General features: G+C 38.2%; 1 protein-coding gene across 1 annotated transcript in view; it reads left to right on the plus strand.

Moving 5' to 3' along the window:
- Nucleotides 1–15,041, plus strand: part of CRYBG1 (crystallin beta-gamma domain containing 1) — a 179,785-nt gene that overhangs the window by 144,527 nt on the left and 20,217 nt on the right. Inside the window, exons 7-11 of the mRNA XM_069489237.1 lie at nucleotides 509–674; nucleotides 3,048–3,187; nucleotides 11,842–11,968; nucleotides 13,983–14,018; nucleotides 14,742–14,899. Coding sequence (XP_069345338.1) covers nucleotides 509–674; nucleotides 3,048–3,187; nucleotides 11,842–11,968; nucleotides 13,983–14,018; nucleotides 14,742–14,899 — 627 coding nt within the window. The remainder of the gene's footprint in view (nucleotides 1–508; nucleotides 675–3,047; nucleotides 3,188–11,841; nucleotides 11,969–13,982; nucleotides 14,019–14,741; nucleotides 14,900–15,041) is intronic.

Here is a 15,041-nt window from a genome sequence, read left to right on the forward strand (position 1 = left end):
GAGCATGAACCCCATTGTATACTGCGCATGCGAGGGATCTAGGTTGTGTACTCCTTATGAGAATCTAATGCCTGATGATCTGCTGGGGAGCAGCTGCAAATACAGATTATCATTAACACAGAGGTTTGACTGCACAATAAACATAATGCACTTAACTCATCCTGAAGCCATCCCCCACCACGCCGCCCCATCCATGGAAAAATTGTCTTCCATGAAACGTCCCTGGTGCCAAAAAGGTTGGGGACCGCTGCCTTAGAACATTAGTAACTGTGTAACATTCATACTGATAACCCAAAAGTTCTCTAAGATCCTGATATAGTTCTTGAATTATCAGAGGCTTAATTATACCCAGTAAAGTTTTAGTGTTAGGGAGAGTTTATGCTATTTTAATTGCTAGAGCATTGGTCACTAATATATACATGTATAGTGGCAATTAGCTAGAATTTTTGAGTAATCACAACCTCTGTCACCAAGAGTGGCTAATGGTTTTGCTGTGTTTTATTCTTAGTTGGATTTTGTATGAGAAGCCAAATTTTGAAGGGCACTCTATCCCCTTGGAAGAAGGAGAACTGGAACTCTCTGATCTCTGGGGTATAGAAGAAATTTTGGAAAAGAATTGGGAAGGAGAGTCTGATAAGCCTGTGGTGATTGGTTCAATCAGACTTATGGTCCAGGTAGGTTCTGTTAAATCTGGGTTTCATTTATTCATTCAGCAAATATCTATTCATTCTTACTTTAAGGGGAATGTTCATTTTATGAAATAAGTGAGAAAAATATTTGGTGCTTTATGGATATATTTCTGTGATTTAAGTATTTTTGTTCACTTTAGAGAATTAGAAACACTGTAATTGGTGAGATATTTTTCACAGTAAATCCTTAAGGTAAATCTTTCACTCCTGGCCTCCTATTCCCATCTCCCAAATGCATTTTACTTAGTAACCTGGTGTTGATGAGTTCCATATGAACAGATTTTTCTTTTACTTAGTTTTTTTCATGAGTTCTGATTACCTTGAGTGGTTTGCAGGCATTCTATTTTAGAGAAATAAATTATCTAAAAATAATTTAGTTGTCCAACTGTGGAGTTTCCTGTGAGTTTATAAAATATTATTTGATATATTTGAGGCTTCTTTATGGGTTGGGCAAAATTTCTTGGTTTCTTGTTTATTGATGAGGAAGGTGTTATCAGAGTCTTTGTTTGTGGCTATTGGGAGTTGATGATTTGGGATTTACATTTTAAAAATGTAAGTAATGATGTCTCCCAAGTAGAAAATGAAAATTCCAAGTTTTAATAGAGATGAGTGTCAAAGTGCAATAAAGAGAAAAGGAAGATTCTAAAATGAGATTAAGAATGAGTAATAGTTTTTGGCAGAGGAAAGAGTTACCTATTTCCTAGGTCAACATTTTTGAGTGACTTAGATGATAATTGGTACTCTAAATGATTTATCTTTTAATGGCTTTCAGTACATAATATGATAAGCCTAAGTAAGACAGGAGGAACCATACTTCAAAATGTCCTCAGTAGTGGAATATTTTATCCAGAGCTTTCATTTCTTGCTCAAATAATATTGGTAATAAAGCAATGTTTAAAAATATCATCTGAATCTCACCATCATGAAGTGTACTCTCTTCATTTTTTCAATTCTCAACCCTTTCTTGGCCATATTCTAATCTGCTTTTTCTCTAGTTGTAAGACAACATTCTACTTTTTTTTTTTTTTTTTTTTACTTAACACTGTGGTTCACAATCCTTTGCTTTTTTCTCTCTATACCATTTTCCTAAAGATCACACTCCATTGGTAACATCGCTCCAGGATTTGCACCTGGGGGGAGATGTCAGAATCGGGTGGGGTGAGGATCTGGGTACATTCAGGAAGGTGGGATAAGGGAAGTGTTATCTCTTGTTTCACCTGATAGTGGCAGACTTAATGTAGCAAATGCTTTTCATGTTACTGCATAGTTTGGGTTTTAGCTGAGCTTCATATTCCATTGAAATGATGTGTTGTCATTGAGTACATAAATGAGGTACCATCATGTATTTATTATTTCTTCTTTCAGTTCATCTTAAGGTTGTTTCTAGTTTTTTACTATTTCAAATAGTGCTTCGTGAACATTTTTGTACATTTAGTAGCTTATAATTTTATGATTTATTTCCTTGAATTAAATTTTTTCTGAATAATGTTATGTTAAAGGGTATGGTTTGTGGCTCCTGATATGTCATGAATTCTATTTTCTTTACTGATGGTGTGCATGGTTTCTTAAAAGATGAACCTTAAGTCACAGCATATTAATATATTCAAGAGGGTCACCTTTTCAGTTCATTAGAGTTGCTCCTTTTGGTAATGTTTGAAGGAGCCTCACCTGAACTAACCTAAGTGTTAATATTTCTTCTATACCTCAGTTCACCCAGCGTAGAAGAGGTTTAGTAAATATTTGATTAACGCTTAGGCATTCAGCCAGGAGAGGTCTTTTGAAGAGTGTTTGATGGGCCATGGATATGTAGGACATGGAACAGTGACCAAAGTACAGAGATTTGTAAATCAGCATGAATGTGTGCTTTTGCCTTTATGACTTAGACCAAACCAACCCAAACCAACATCATAGAGAAATGTTTACTCAGAGTCAAGGAGAATTACACCAGAGAGTATACAGGCACAAAACAATAGTTGAGGAAGACTACAAGTGCAGCCATTCTGCAGACTAGTCTGGACTTGGATAGTTATATCAGAGCAAAGGAACCAAAACCCTTAAGGCCATGTGAGAAGGCGATAAAGAAATTCATTCCACAACTCTAATAAAATACATTTCTCATGATCTTTGCTTGAATGTTAACACTGAGATATATGACTAAAGCAGTATCTGCCTCGAAAGAGGCTTATTATTAATTCATGGATGAAAACAGAAAGGGATAAAATGGCAGGAGCTCTGTGAAATGTGTATCTAAAGCTGCTTTTAAATAGTTGCAAGAAAAAGAATAATGAGCTTAACATAGAGTTGAATACTTAGTATAATTGTTATTAAATACGTGTGCATGTATATGTATTGTTTCAGGATTACAGAATTAGTCACATCGACTTATATACTGAACCAGAAGGGTTAGGACTCCTAAATTCCTACTTTGATGATACTGAAGAAATGCAGGGATTTGGTATAATGCAGAAGACTTGTTCCATTAAAGTACATCAGGGCACGTAAGTATTTTATTTCAAATACAATTTTAATGAAGCTTTCTTGTGAGTGCAGTACTGGAAAGAGAGGATTTAAGATATTTTGCCTCTAATTTGTTGTCCTCTTAAGTAATTACTGACTACAAGGTATATTTTTATAAGGCACATAAAATTCTGATTCTCTTGCACCTGTATTATTATGATTCACCTCTCTTATAAACAATGATTTATTAAAGGAAGTGTAGGGAAAAAATTACATTTTTTAATGTGAGGCTTTCCTTATCACAGAGGAACCTGACTCATTCAAAGCTAAGTAACAGATCGTACCTTTGTGGTAATTCAGAGGAAGTAATTCAAAGCATGTGCCCCTGATATTTCAGGTGGGATGGAAGCCAACGCACATGGTACTTCCTTTAATATTTTCACACAATGCTGTTCCAAGCCCCTAGGATGTTGGTTTCACAAATCACAGGAAACAGCAAGAATATTTTGAAGGAAATGGGAATATCTCAGATGGGGAAGAAATTAGGATAGAAAATGCAGACTACAGTACTAAAGCATGTGGTCTCTAAAGTGGAGTGCACAGCCCAGGGCATGTGAAAGACATACCCTGAGATGCAGGGGGGAAAAAAAAACACTAAACCTTGTTTATATTTTATTTAAAATTTCTACCTCTTAAGATTTTTTTTTTTGTATTTTTCTCACATGCATAATATATTAGTTCAGTGGTAATGTATACAATTTATAAATATTCATATATTCAGAGAATGCTCAAATGTTTTTACTAATGGGCTATGCAGTTTACAAAAAGTTTATAGTCTCGGTAAAGTGAGATAAAATATCTCTGCAGTGAACGATAAGGCACTTCTTATTCATATTGTTTGCATTCTGTTGACTACTAAAAGTCTTGGTTGCTATTGTTCTTATCTTAGAAATGATTTGATGGTGCATAATGTAGAAATTGGGTAAATTAGAGATTTAGAGTCTGATTTTTGATCCTCAAAAATCAGGAACTAAAAACTTCTAGGCAACTTAGTAGGAAATGTGACTGCTGAGATTTGGGCTCCTTGAATAGATGGAAGGTGGTCATATGGAAGAGAAATTAGATAAATTAGATACGCTCTCTGTTATTAGATACGCTTTCTGTTATTTCATAGAAGGTCCCAGGAAAGACCAGCAGAAATTAGAGAGGTAAATTTTGACTTGGTCTCGGGAAGAACTTTCTAATGGTTAGAGTAGTTGAAATGGAAGTGGGCTGCTTTGTCAGGTAGAGAGTTTCTCATCACAGGATGGGCAATAGTAGAAGACGGAAAAGAGTTTATCTAGGCTTTTCTAGAGGAAGTAAAGTGTGAGTTACATAAGTCTTTTATGACTGTTCATTTGATTTATTTACCTTTAACATTTTGAAATGTAACATATTTAGGGAAAAGTTCACAGAAGGTAAATGTACAGTTTAACACATAATAAAGTGAACACCCAAGTAGGCACCACGCAAGCCAGGAATTAGACACTGCAAGCACCTTAGAACCCCAGCCAGCGCCTTCCCTTTGCCTTCCCCTCTCTCAGAAAACAGCCTCCCTCTCCCCAGATAAGTGAGATGATAGCAAGGAAAGACTATAGTGATGGTTTGTCAATATACCAATATATACTTATTAGGGCAGAATTTATGGTATTAAGAGAAATGTCAATTTAAATATCTTTTTGATGTGTAAAAATATTTTCTGAAGACAATGTACATTTTACTGCTTTTTAAAAATTTCTATTTTTAATTGACACATAATAATTACACATATTTATGGGGTACAATGTGATGTTTTGATATGTGAACAAATCAGGGTAGTTAGTAAATCCATTACCTCAAACCTTATTTCTTCGCAGTGAGAACCTTCAGAATCCTTTCTTCTAGCTATTGTAAAATATACATTATTGTTAACTGTAGTCAACCTACTGTGAAATAGACCATCAGAACTCATTCCTCCTAGCTGTGACTTTGTACCCATTGAACATACTCTCCCCATCTCCCTCTTCCTTCTCTACCCTCCTCAGACTCCAGTAACCTCTTTTCTGCTACTTCCATGAGATCAACTTTTTAGCTCCCACATATGAATGAGAACACATAGTATCTGTCTTTCTGTGCCTGGCTTATTTCACTTAACATAATGTTCTCCAGGTACATCCATGTTGTCACAATGACAGGATTTCATTCTTTTTTATGACTGAATAATATTCCATTGTATATGTATGCCACATTTTCTTATTTCTTTTTTTCCTCTTTTGATAACTGGTCCCAATATACCACATTTTCTTTATCCATTCATCATCTGTTGATGGACACTTAGATTGATTTCATATCTTGGCTAGTGATAGCGCTAAAATAAACATGGGAATGTAGATATCCCTGATTTCATTTCCTTTGGATATATACCCAGTAGTGGATTGCTGGATCATACAGTAGTTCTATTTTTAACTTTTTGAGGAACGTCCATACTGTTTCTACAATGTCTGTACTAGTTGACATTTTTGCCAACAGTGTGTAAATGTTCCCTTTTCTCCACATCCTCACCAGTACTTATCTTTTGTCTTTCTGGTAATAGCCATTCTAACTAGAGTAAGGTAATATCTCATTGTCATTTTGATTTGCATTGCCCTGATGATTAGTGAAGTTGACTATTTTTTCATATACCTATTGGGCATTTGCATGTCATCTTCTGAAAAATTTACTGCTTTTAAGTAGTGTACATTGAGTTATAGCAGTTGGTACCCCGTAAGCCTTAAAAGGCTATGAAATTTCTCAAGGTGATTAATTGGGAAGTTGGAATTAGGAAAGGCTTTTTCTCTTAATATCCTCTCTAAATATGGCAAGGAATTGCAACTTTAACAAATATAAACCTCAAAAAGCATCTATGAGATGTATACATTTCAGTAATCAATTAATTGGGCATCTACTATGTGCTATGTGCTTTTCTAGGCACTGGGAGTATGGCAGTGAGCACATAAAATGATGTCCCTATTCTCTTGGAATAGACGGCACAAATACATATGTAATGTTCAAATGGTAAAGGCTACAAGAAACATAAATTACAGAGAGGGGCAGGGGCAATGCTATTTTAGATGCAGTGGTGAGTAAAGGTCTCTGTTGGCATTTAAGCAGGGACCTGAGGATGTGAGGGAGTCTGCCCTGAAGCTAGCTGGGGGAGGAGGGGCAAGGGAGTGTCCCAAGGCAGGAAGCACAGCCTTTGCAAAAGCCCTGTGGGCGTGCTTGGGCAACAGCTAGGAGGCCAAGGCAGCTGGAACAGCCTGAGCTAGGAGGACTGATGATGGGAGGAGGCCTCACATCACTCACGCCTTTTAGGCCTTGGGGAGGAAGGTTTAGATTGACTCTGAGTGGCATGAGAAATCATTGAAGAATTTTGATATAACTTGTGTTTTAGAAGGATCACTTTGACCTCTGTGTAGAAAACAGACTATAAAGAGGCAGGGGTGGAAGCAAAGAAACCAGTTAGGAGGCAGTTGCAGTCATTGAGCCAAGAGGTGACGGTGGCTTAGTGTGATAGTGGTGTTGGGAAACGGTTAGATTCTGAATGCATTTTGCAGGCTGAACTGACAGCATTTGCTGATGGATTGTATGTAGGGTGTGAGGGGCTGAGAAACATTCAGGATTTGTAACCCCAACATTTGTTGAGGCGGAGAAGACTTGGAGGAGCAGGTTGGGCAGGATAGTGAAATTCAGGAATTCGGTTTTGGACAGGCTAAGTCTGAGGTGCCAACTGCACATTCAAGTGAGAGGGCAGGAAGGTGACTGGGTGTGAGGCTGGAGTTCAGAGAAGAGGCAGAAGATAGAAATTTAGGCATCATAAGCATAGAGAAGGTGTTTAAGCCAGGTGCAGGGTGAGTTTCCAAAAAGGAGTGAGTGTAGTTAAGGGAAGGGAAGCCGTATATGAGCCTTAGGCACTTTCATATTTAGAGATTTGGAAGAAAAGTAGGAATCTAAGCAAAAGAAAATGTCTTAATCTCTTGCTGCCATTCATTTTTTCACATCAAAGCAATCTATACACCTTTTTCTTTTTAAAGTATTGGTGTTAAGTTGAAGAACATCATCCTTAGAAAAGAATGAAAAAGGCATCTGCCATAGTATTTTAATCTCAGTGTCTGGAAGGTTTCATGACTCAGGCTTGGGCTATGTTGAAGCACACTGAGCTATCTTAAATGATGTTTCTTCTTGGCAGGCAGTAAGTTTAGCTTTGCCTTGTAGGTGGTAGTTACGGGCCTGTCATCGCTCACAATTTATGATGGGCTTGCATGGCGATGGGCGTCTTTTTCCTGGCTGTTCATTTCTGTTGTCGTTAGGACAATGGAAAGCTGCCTTGGACGTCAATTCAAAGTTTGGACTCTTTGAACTTGGTTGGTAAGCTTAGGGATCAGGAATTAATACCTTTACAGATCTACGAGGAAAGTCTTGATGGGTTGAGAAGATTTAACTGAATACTCAAGCTCATTTTGCTTCCGATGGTGCACCAGACCCCTGAACTGGGACAAGAGGAGTCTTTGCTGGGGGGGTGGGGGGGGAGTTTTAAATTCCATTAGGAGATTTCTTCCAGGACCCATTCCCTCTAGATTAAGGTCCTCTATACATACACAAAATAAGGGTATTACTTGTCTTGTCAAATTCTTATTTGAGGAAATGAGTAATTTCTAACTAAATTTGCCCTTCAGATTCTGTTGAGTGTAATTTGTTTCTAAACCTTTGATTTAAGCAGCTGGCTAATCCCAGCACCCAACCTCCCAGAGGTGAAAGTGTATTTTTTTTTGGTATATAATAATAAACAGAAACAAAGAAGTTTAGAATTTCAAAGGGAGGATAAAGATGATCTGGCTCAACACCATCATTTAACCCAGGAAGACAGGCTTCGGTCACTTTCTCCAGACTAGGGTTAGCTATTAGTAGAACGTGCACTAGAATGCAGGTGTTCTGAAGTCAAGGGACATTTTTTTTATGGCAAAACATTCCTTGATCATTTTTACTATGAAATATTTGTTATATACAGAAGAATATATATATGTGTGTGAGTTATGAAGCCTCATAATAAACTCTCATGGGCCCATCACCCAACTTAGGACCTAGACCGTTACCTACACTGCTGCAGAACCTGTGTAGCCCACCCCGGTCCCATCCTCCTGACTCCTCCAGACATGTAACCACTCTCCAAAGATTACCCACATTGATGAATATGTCTATATTTTTTCATTGCTATATAATATTCACTATATATATTATATTGTGCCCTATACCATATCAAAGCCCAATTTTTTATTATGAAGGTTTTCAAACATACACAAAAGCAGAATAGTTCAGTGAACACCCATGTACCATCCACTTGGATTCAATAATTGTTAACATTTTGCCATGTTTGTGTTATCTTTTCTCTGAGCACTTGAATGTAAGTTGCAGTTCCTATATACTTCAGCCCGCATCTCTCTATAATGACATTCTCCTGCCCAAGTATCACTGTTACACCTCAGAAAATAAATAAGATGTCCATGATAATATCTTTTCTGTAGCCCATAACCAAGTTTTCCTAACTGCCTCAGGAATGCCTTTTATAGATTTGTTTTTTTCTAATCAGAATCCAATCAAGGTTCATATAAATGAATTTGGTTGTTCTGTCTCTTTAAGTCTCTTTTAAAAACATCTCTAAATTACTCCCATCTTTGTTTCCCATGCCACTGCCTTTTTAAAGAATTTAGGCCACCAGCTGTCTTAGCGAATGCCCCACATTCTGGATTGTCTGAGTGTTCCCTCATGATATTATTTAACTTGTTCTTGTATCACCTGAATGTTCTGTCTACTAGGGGTCAGGTCTAGCGGTACGATTAGATTCAGGCTGAACAGTTGGGAGGAGGATACTCCATAGAGGTAGTGCCGTGTACTTAGGTTGTGTCACACCCGGCGGCATGTGCCAACCAGCTCTCCTGTTAACGATACCAAGTTTGGTTGCTTGGTTAAAGCGGTGCCTCCCACATCTTTGCATTGTAAAGGTATGTTTTCCTCTTTGAGATTCAGAGCCCACTCGCTTTTGAGTAACCTCAAAGTCGGCACATTCATATTTAATCTTTCAAGTATCCAGTTGGTTCCTATAAGTGGCCAACATTCGTGTACAGCCATGTCTGGGGAGTAAGCCTTATGATCTAGCTGGAAATGCTGTTTTTGGTTTAAGAACAAGTGAACAAGATCAGACCTATTTTTCTTGTGTGACTCAAAGGGTATTTCTAAAAGAATAATTACACAAATATTTTTTAGTAAACAAAAAGATGGCCATTGTTACTTCAGCAATATTCATTTGTATGTATAAATTTATTATGTTTATTAGAAGATAAGCTCATGCTTTATATGAGCTGTTTATTAAGTACACCTATAAAGTTGTACTTTTTTATCTATATTGGCAAAAGCTCATTACCGAAGTGCATGGGAAAATGAGTACCTTTAGAAACTGAAACAACACTGCCTGAAGATAGTTTCCCTCTCCCCTGATGGCCACATGAATAATGTATCTTGTTGGAACAGAATTTAGGAAAAATGAATCATACTCTGTATATGAGTTTTCAAATTCCAAAGTCCACCCCACATTCAGAAACGTCCGAGTTGCCTCACAGCACTCGCTCACTCGGGCAGCAGTCTTTTCAAATGTGTCAGATTGTTCAGTGTTTTCACAAATTCCCCTTTACCCAAAATTACCTTCCTTCTCTGATATGTGACTAAACTACATGCTTCAACAAAAGTGAAGTTTTTAGTATCAGAAGAATAAATCCCTTCAGAACTCAAACTACAGAAGGAAGGAACTAATGGAAAGAGCACTTTGGTAAACATCATTACAGAATCTCAGAACCACTTGCTCATGAGCCACACGTTCTGTTTATGAAAAATTAAGCCCATTCATTTGTGAAGGAGTCAGACTTCGAGGTCGTCCTTGACTTGTTAGCCTAATAACATATTAGAGAACTGCCATTATTTAGTTAGGGCACAAAATCCATGTGTAGTGTGCCTGTGATAGCTTTGAGCTCCAAAAAATATGTAACGTATCCTTAACTGTCATGCTTTAAACATAGGAAGTTTAAAGTACCCCATTCTTAGACTCTGTTTTCTTGTGGTTCAGGGACATTACATGGTATTTAAAAGATAAGCCTCTTTTTTTCGCCTTAGGTTAATTTATTTAGAAGTATAACATTTGTACGAAAGGTACATAACACATCCTAAGTATATAAGCGGAGTGAATTTTCACAAAGTGAATACACAAGTATAACCATCACCGAGATCAAGAAGTAGACCATTCCCAGCATCGCAGAAGCCCCCCTGATTCATCCTGCCCCCTAGCCATCCTCTCCTCCCTCTGCCCCCAGTAACTGTTATCCTGTCTTCTAACGCTGTAGGTTCGTTTTGATCCCCCACCCATATACCACACCTGCCTCCCAACATTCTTTTATGTGCATGTGGTAAATCCCCAGATAATTAGTGAGTCTAAAGCAGTTACTAATTCATCCAGGGGAATCTTTAACAAAAGCCATGACCAAAAATGTGCCTTGGGCCAAAATTGAGAACAAGAGAAAAACAAAGAGGGGGGAGCATCAAACCCATTTTGTTGGTAAAAGATTTCATTTGCAGACATCATCTTCTTGGCACAGTATTCTGGAGACATAGCATGGTGGAGTGCCACAGCTGGGACATTGTAGTAAGACTAACAAAGAGTTGGCACTTGTAAGCGATCGCCAAGAATTCTGTTTATGAAGCGGGTACGGTAACACTTCTCTTACGTAAAAAGGCTCTTCTCCAACATCCTCACCTTCCCCAAACCCTTCCATGAACCAAGAAGACTGTTCAGTCTTTAGAGACAGTTCTAAGGGGTGTGATTTTCTGGTTTCCTGGTTTCTAGCCCCGTAGAGGAGGGTGGGGATGCTGGTTCCCTGATCAAAGCAGAAGTGACAGCTGACAAGCCTGATAGAAGGGTGCGGTGTTGAAAAGCTGTAAAAATCAGAACCAAGAACTCAAAGCTTTGTGGCCTGGGAGCAAGCAGTTCTACAGACCTTCAAAGCCCCTGAGGATACCAGTGTGCATTAAGTAATGCTCACAGTGATGTTGCTGAGTAATTTTGAAAAGCGTAAATTATGTTCCGTGCACTCCCTGCAATGAGAACCGCCATCCAATAGCCATTAGGAGCCTGGTTCTGGAGTCTGCTCGGATCAGCCTTGCCTTTGGCCTTGGGCAATTTACTTCACCTTATCTGTAAAATGAGAACAACAGTATTCCTTCCCCGTAGCATTGTTGTGAGGATTAGAGGAAATTCTGGGTGGCATTCCTCATAAGCTCTGGGGAGATGTTAGCTGTTAATAATTTTTGACACTATGACAGATAATTAGGTGGAACTTAGAAGCAATTAATCATATGAATTAAGTGGGCAAAGCCAGCCAAGGAGAAAAGCAAAAGACCAAGAAGAGGAGCACGTAATGGTTTACTCCATCTTGAGTCAACCTGGGTTTAACACTGAAGTGTAAGCATACATGTGTGGGTCAGTATCCTCTCCTGTTCTGTTCCTCTCGTCATTGGGGTCCGGCATACCAGACCGGAGGCAAAGCTGAAATAAATGATGAGTTGTCTCCATTTCTCTCCTGCCTTGGGGGTTATTTAGATGGCTGATTTACGAAGAACCTGGATTTCAGGGTATCCCTTTCATCCTGGAACCTGGTGAATACCCTGACTTATCCTTCTGGGATACAGAAGCAGCGTACATTGGATCCATGCGGCCTCTGAAAATGGTAAAAATGAAATCAAACAAAGTGATTCTTTGTCAGCTTGATGTTCACAGGGTGTAACTTTGAAACAATAAGGCTGACTTTTTAAGAACAATTATGTAGTAAATGGGACCAATTGCTTGATAGAAATAATAGAAACAATAATGTGCTAGATGGTGCAGATAAAAAAGTAGGTGAGACTCTATTTTTTGCCTTCAAGGTATCATCAACCTTGGAGAGCTGCAGATGAGTGCACAAAGCTTCGGCCCAGTGTAGGTTTAATAAGTGAAGAGAGTAAAGAATTAAATATTAGTGGAAAAACAGGAGGAAGGATAAATGACATTCCAACTTGTGGGTAATGTGACAGAGAAAGGGGGACAATTAGGAGAGCATCATGATAAATCAAGTTGGGTTTTTCAAAAATGAGCAAGATTATTTTAGATGGAGCTGTCAAAGGATGTGCTGCGTGAGCCAGGGTGCAGAGCTGGGAAGGGGCAGGGCACTCTGAGGACCAGCTCTGCCACAGGGACAGGAGGCTGGGCTGGGTGGCAGTGTGGGGTACTGGGGCTGGATGTTCAAATAAGAGGTATCCCCCCAAGTATTTGCCTTAGAGGGAGGCTGGTGCTTCCTCTACCTTGTCCCTGTATTCTGCCTCGTTCTCGGTCTCTTCTGCCAGGCTGTAAGCTTTGGGAGGAACCAGGCTGCACCTGTCTTGTCCCCCAGGGTTGAGCACAGTGTGGGCTGCATCGTAGTAGCTGCTCACTAAATTCCTCTGGCCAGAGTGAGGCTCCTGTTACAGACGTGTTTTTGAAACACCGCTTTGCAGTTATCTCCAGAGCCAGTTTGAAACAAATTAGAAAGTTAGGAAGATAATTTTTTTATCTTAATTTTACCCGTCTTGCCAAAACATTTGGTTTAATTATCTGCATGTTTGTTGGCCTTAATGCAAATGATTTGGGCTTTTTTTCCTAAAATTAAATCCACTTTCAAAGAACAAAGTTTGGTTAATTTTGTGAATGTATGAAAGAATTGCCCCACGTTTTAAAAGCAGTTTGGAATGATGATTAAAAAACTGTGAAGTTTATGGTGTTTGAAAAGGATAGCTTCTGAAAAGGGCATGTACTTGGTTGTATAAGCTCTGGTTTGCTGATAAAATCAGCCACATTCCTTTATGGTTACTGTTCATTTAGTTCATTTGAGCATCTTTGGCTGTACTTTTTTTTTTAAAGCTGTTAAAGATATATTGGTAGAAGATATCTTTCTGACTTTCCCATTACTGATATTAACTTTTGAACTATTTAATATTTTTAAATAATAACTTTGGTTTATTTTTAGTGAGTTTTTAGGGACTTTACAAAAGGTGATTTTTTTTTTGTTTTTGTTTTTTTTTTTAAATAAAAGTGTAACAACCCCCCTAGATTCATCCTTTGAGATGTTTTAAATTTTACCTAAAAGTTTATATGATTATTCCATGAGTCCCCCAGGTCATATTATGTGAACTTCAACAGTTTCGTAGACCATGGGTTGCAAAATCAAATGCTTCCAGGGGCCTGGCAGCAAACAGATGGGTGAGAATTGAACCTAAGAGAGTGGTGGAGTTGGGCAAACCAGAGCCTATGCCCTGGCTGAAGGATGTGCCCAGTGTAGGATTAATAAGTGTAGAACATGAAGGTTGCTACCTGTGAGAATCTGGGTCCAGAGATGTCAGAGCCTAGGATTGTATTTCAAGAGAAGTGAGAAATACGGATTTTTATGAGAAATTTTCCAAGTTAAAAAAAAAAAAAAACTTAGTAGGTCAAAAAACACATCTACCATGCAGATTCAGCTTATAGACCATCAGTGTGAGGCTCTCCTCTTGTCTGTCTTCTTCACGTCTTCATCTGCATTGTCGGTAATTTTGGAACTGTCTCACGTACATTAAAACAAACTCAACATAATCACACTGTGAGGTTCAATGGCTTCCCATAAACTGCTGTGGCTAAAATGGTAACGTATCAATGGAAAACTACTTTTCTTACTATGTCACTGTTCTTTTCAGGGTGGCCGTAAAGTTGAATTCCCTACAGATCCAAAGGTAAAGATATATATTAAATATATAAACACACATATATTTACTTAAAATGTTATTCCCACTTTATAAAGTAATGCTTGTGTGACTTCACATGTAGACCTCTATCAAACATAAACGCAGCCAAAGCAAGTTGCCCTGACTTACACGTGCCATCCTGTAGGCTGGAAGATGAAACTAATGGCGCTAGTTAGCACTGACAGTATGTTTAGCCATGCCTCAAAAGGTTCATTGTTGTATTCAGTTTATAATTTGTGGTTGTATTTACTAACTGCAGGGCCTGTTGCTGCTTGCCAGTTAGCCAGGAAAAAAACTTTTTCAAGACAAGCTCTCCCTACTCCCAAATGCTCTTTCTGCCATTCCTGTTTCCCACATCTATTCCACGTACTTGGATGCTATGCTTTTTTTTTTTCATTTTTAAAGCAACTTTAGAACCTTCTGGTTCCTTAGTTTGACCAAAGCAAAATTCTAAATGTTGGTTCTAGACACTGAATAAAAACCAATTATTCAAAAAGTGTACTTTGAAGCTTGGCCTTGGGCTATATCATACCACATCAGGAAAAAAGCCTGATTTTTTTTTTTTACTATATTATCAGATGCTATTATTTAGTTAATTTATAAAAATATGATTAGAAAATTTTAATTTATGTTCCAGGACTTAATGATATGAAATGACCGATTTAATGTTTCAATATTTAACTTCTTACAAATTACTCATTTCTATTATAGGTAGTTATTTATGAAAAGCCTTTCTTTGAGGGAAAATGTATGGAACTAGAAGCAGATATGTGCAGTTTTAGCGCAGAAGGAGGTGAAACAGAAGACACAACTGGAGACGATCGTTTGCCATTTACGTCAGTGGGGTCTATGAAAGTTCTGAGAGGCATGTAAGTAGATGGGTTACCGGTAAGGATTTCTTCTTTTTTCCTTAATAAAGTAATAAATGTGTCCTTTTCCCCCCCCAAAGACCACATTCCTGATTCTATGGCATGGTGAATTTCGACAGCTATATCCATATTCCCCTGACTA

This window comes from Eulemur rufifrons, chromosome 15, assembly GCF_041146395.1.
Source record: "Eulemur rufifrons isolate Redbay chromosome 15, OSU_ERuf_1, whole genome shotgun sequence".
Taxonomy (NCBI): domain Eukaryota; kingdom Metazoa; phylum Chordata; class Mammalia; order Primates; family Lemuridae; genus Eulemur; species Eulemur rufifrons.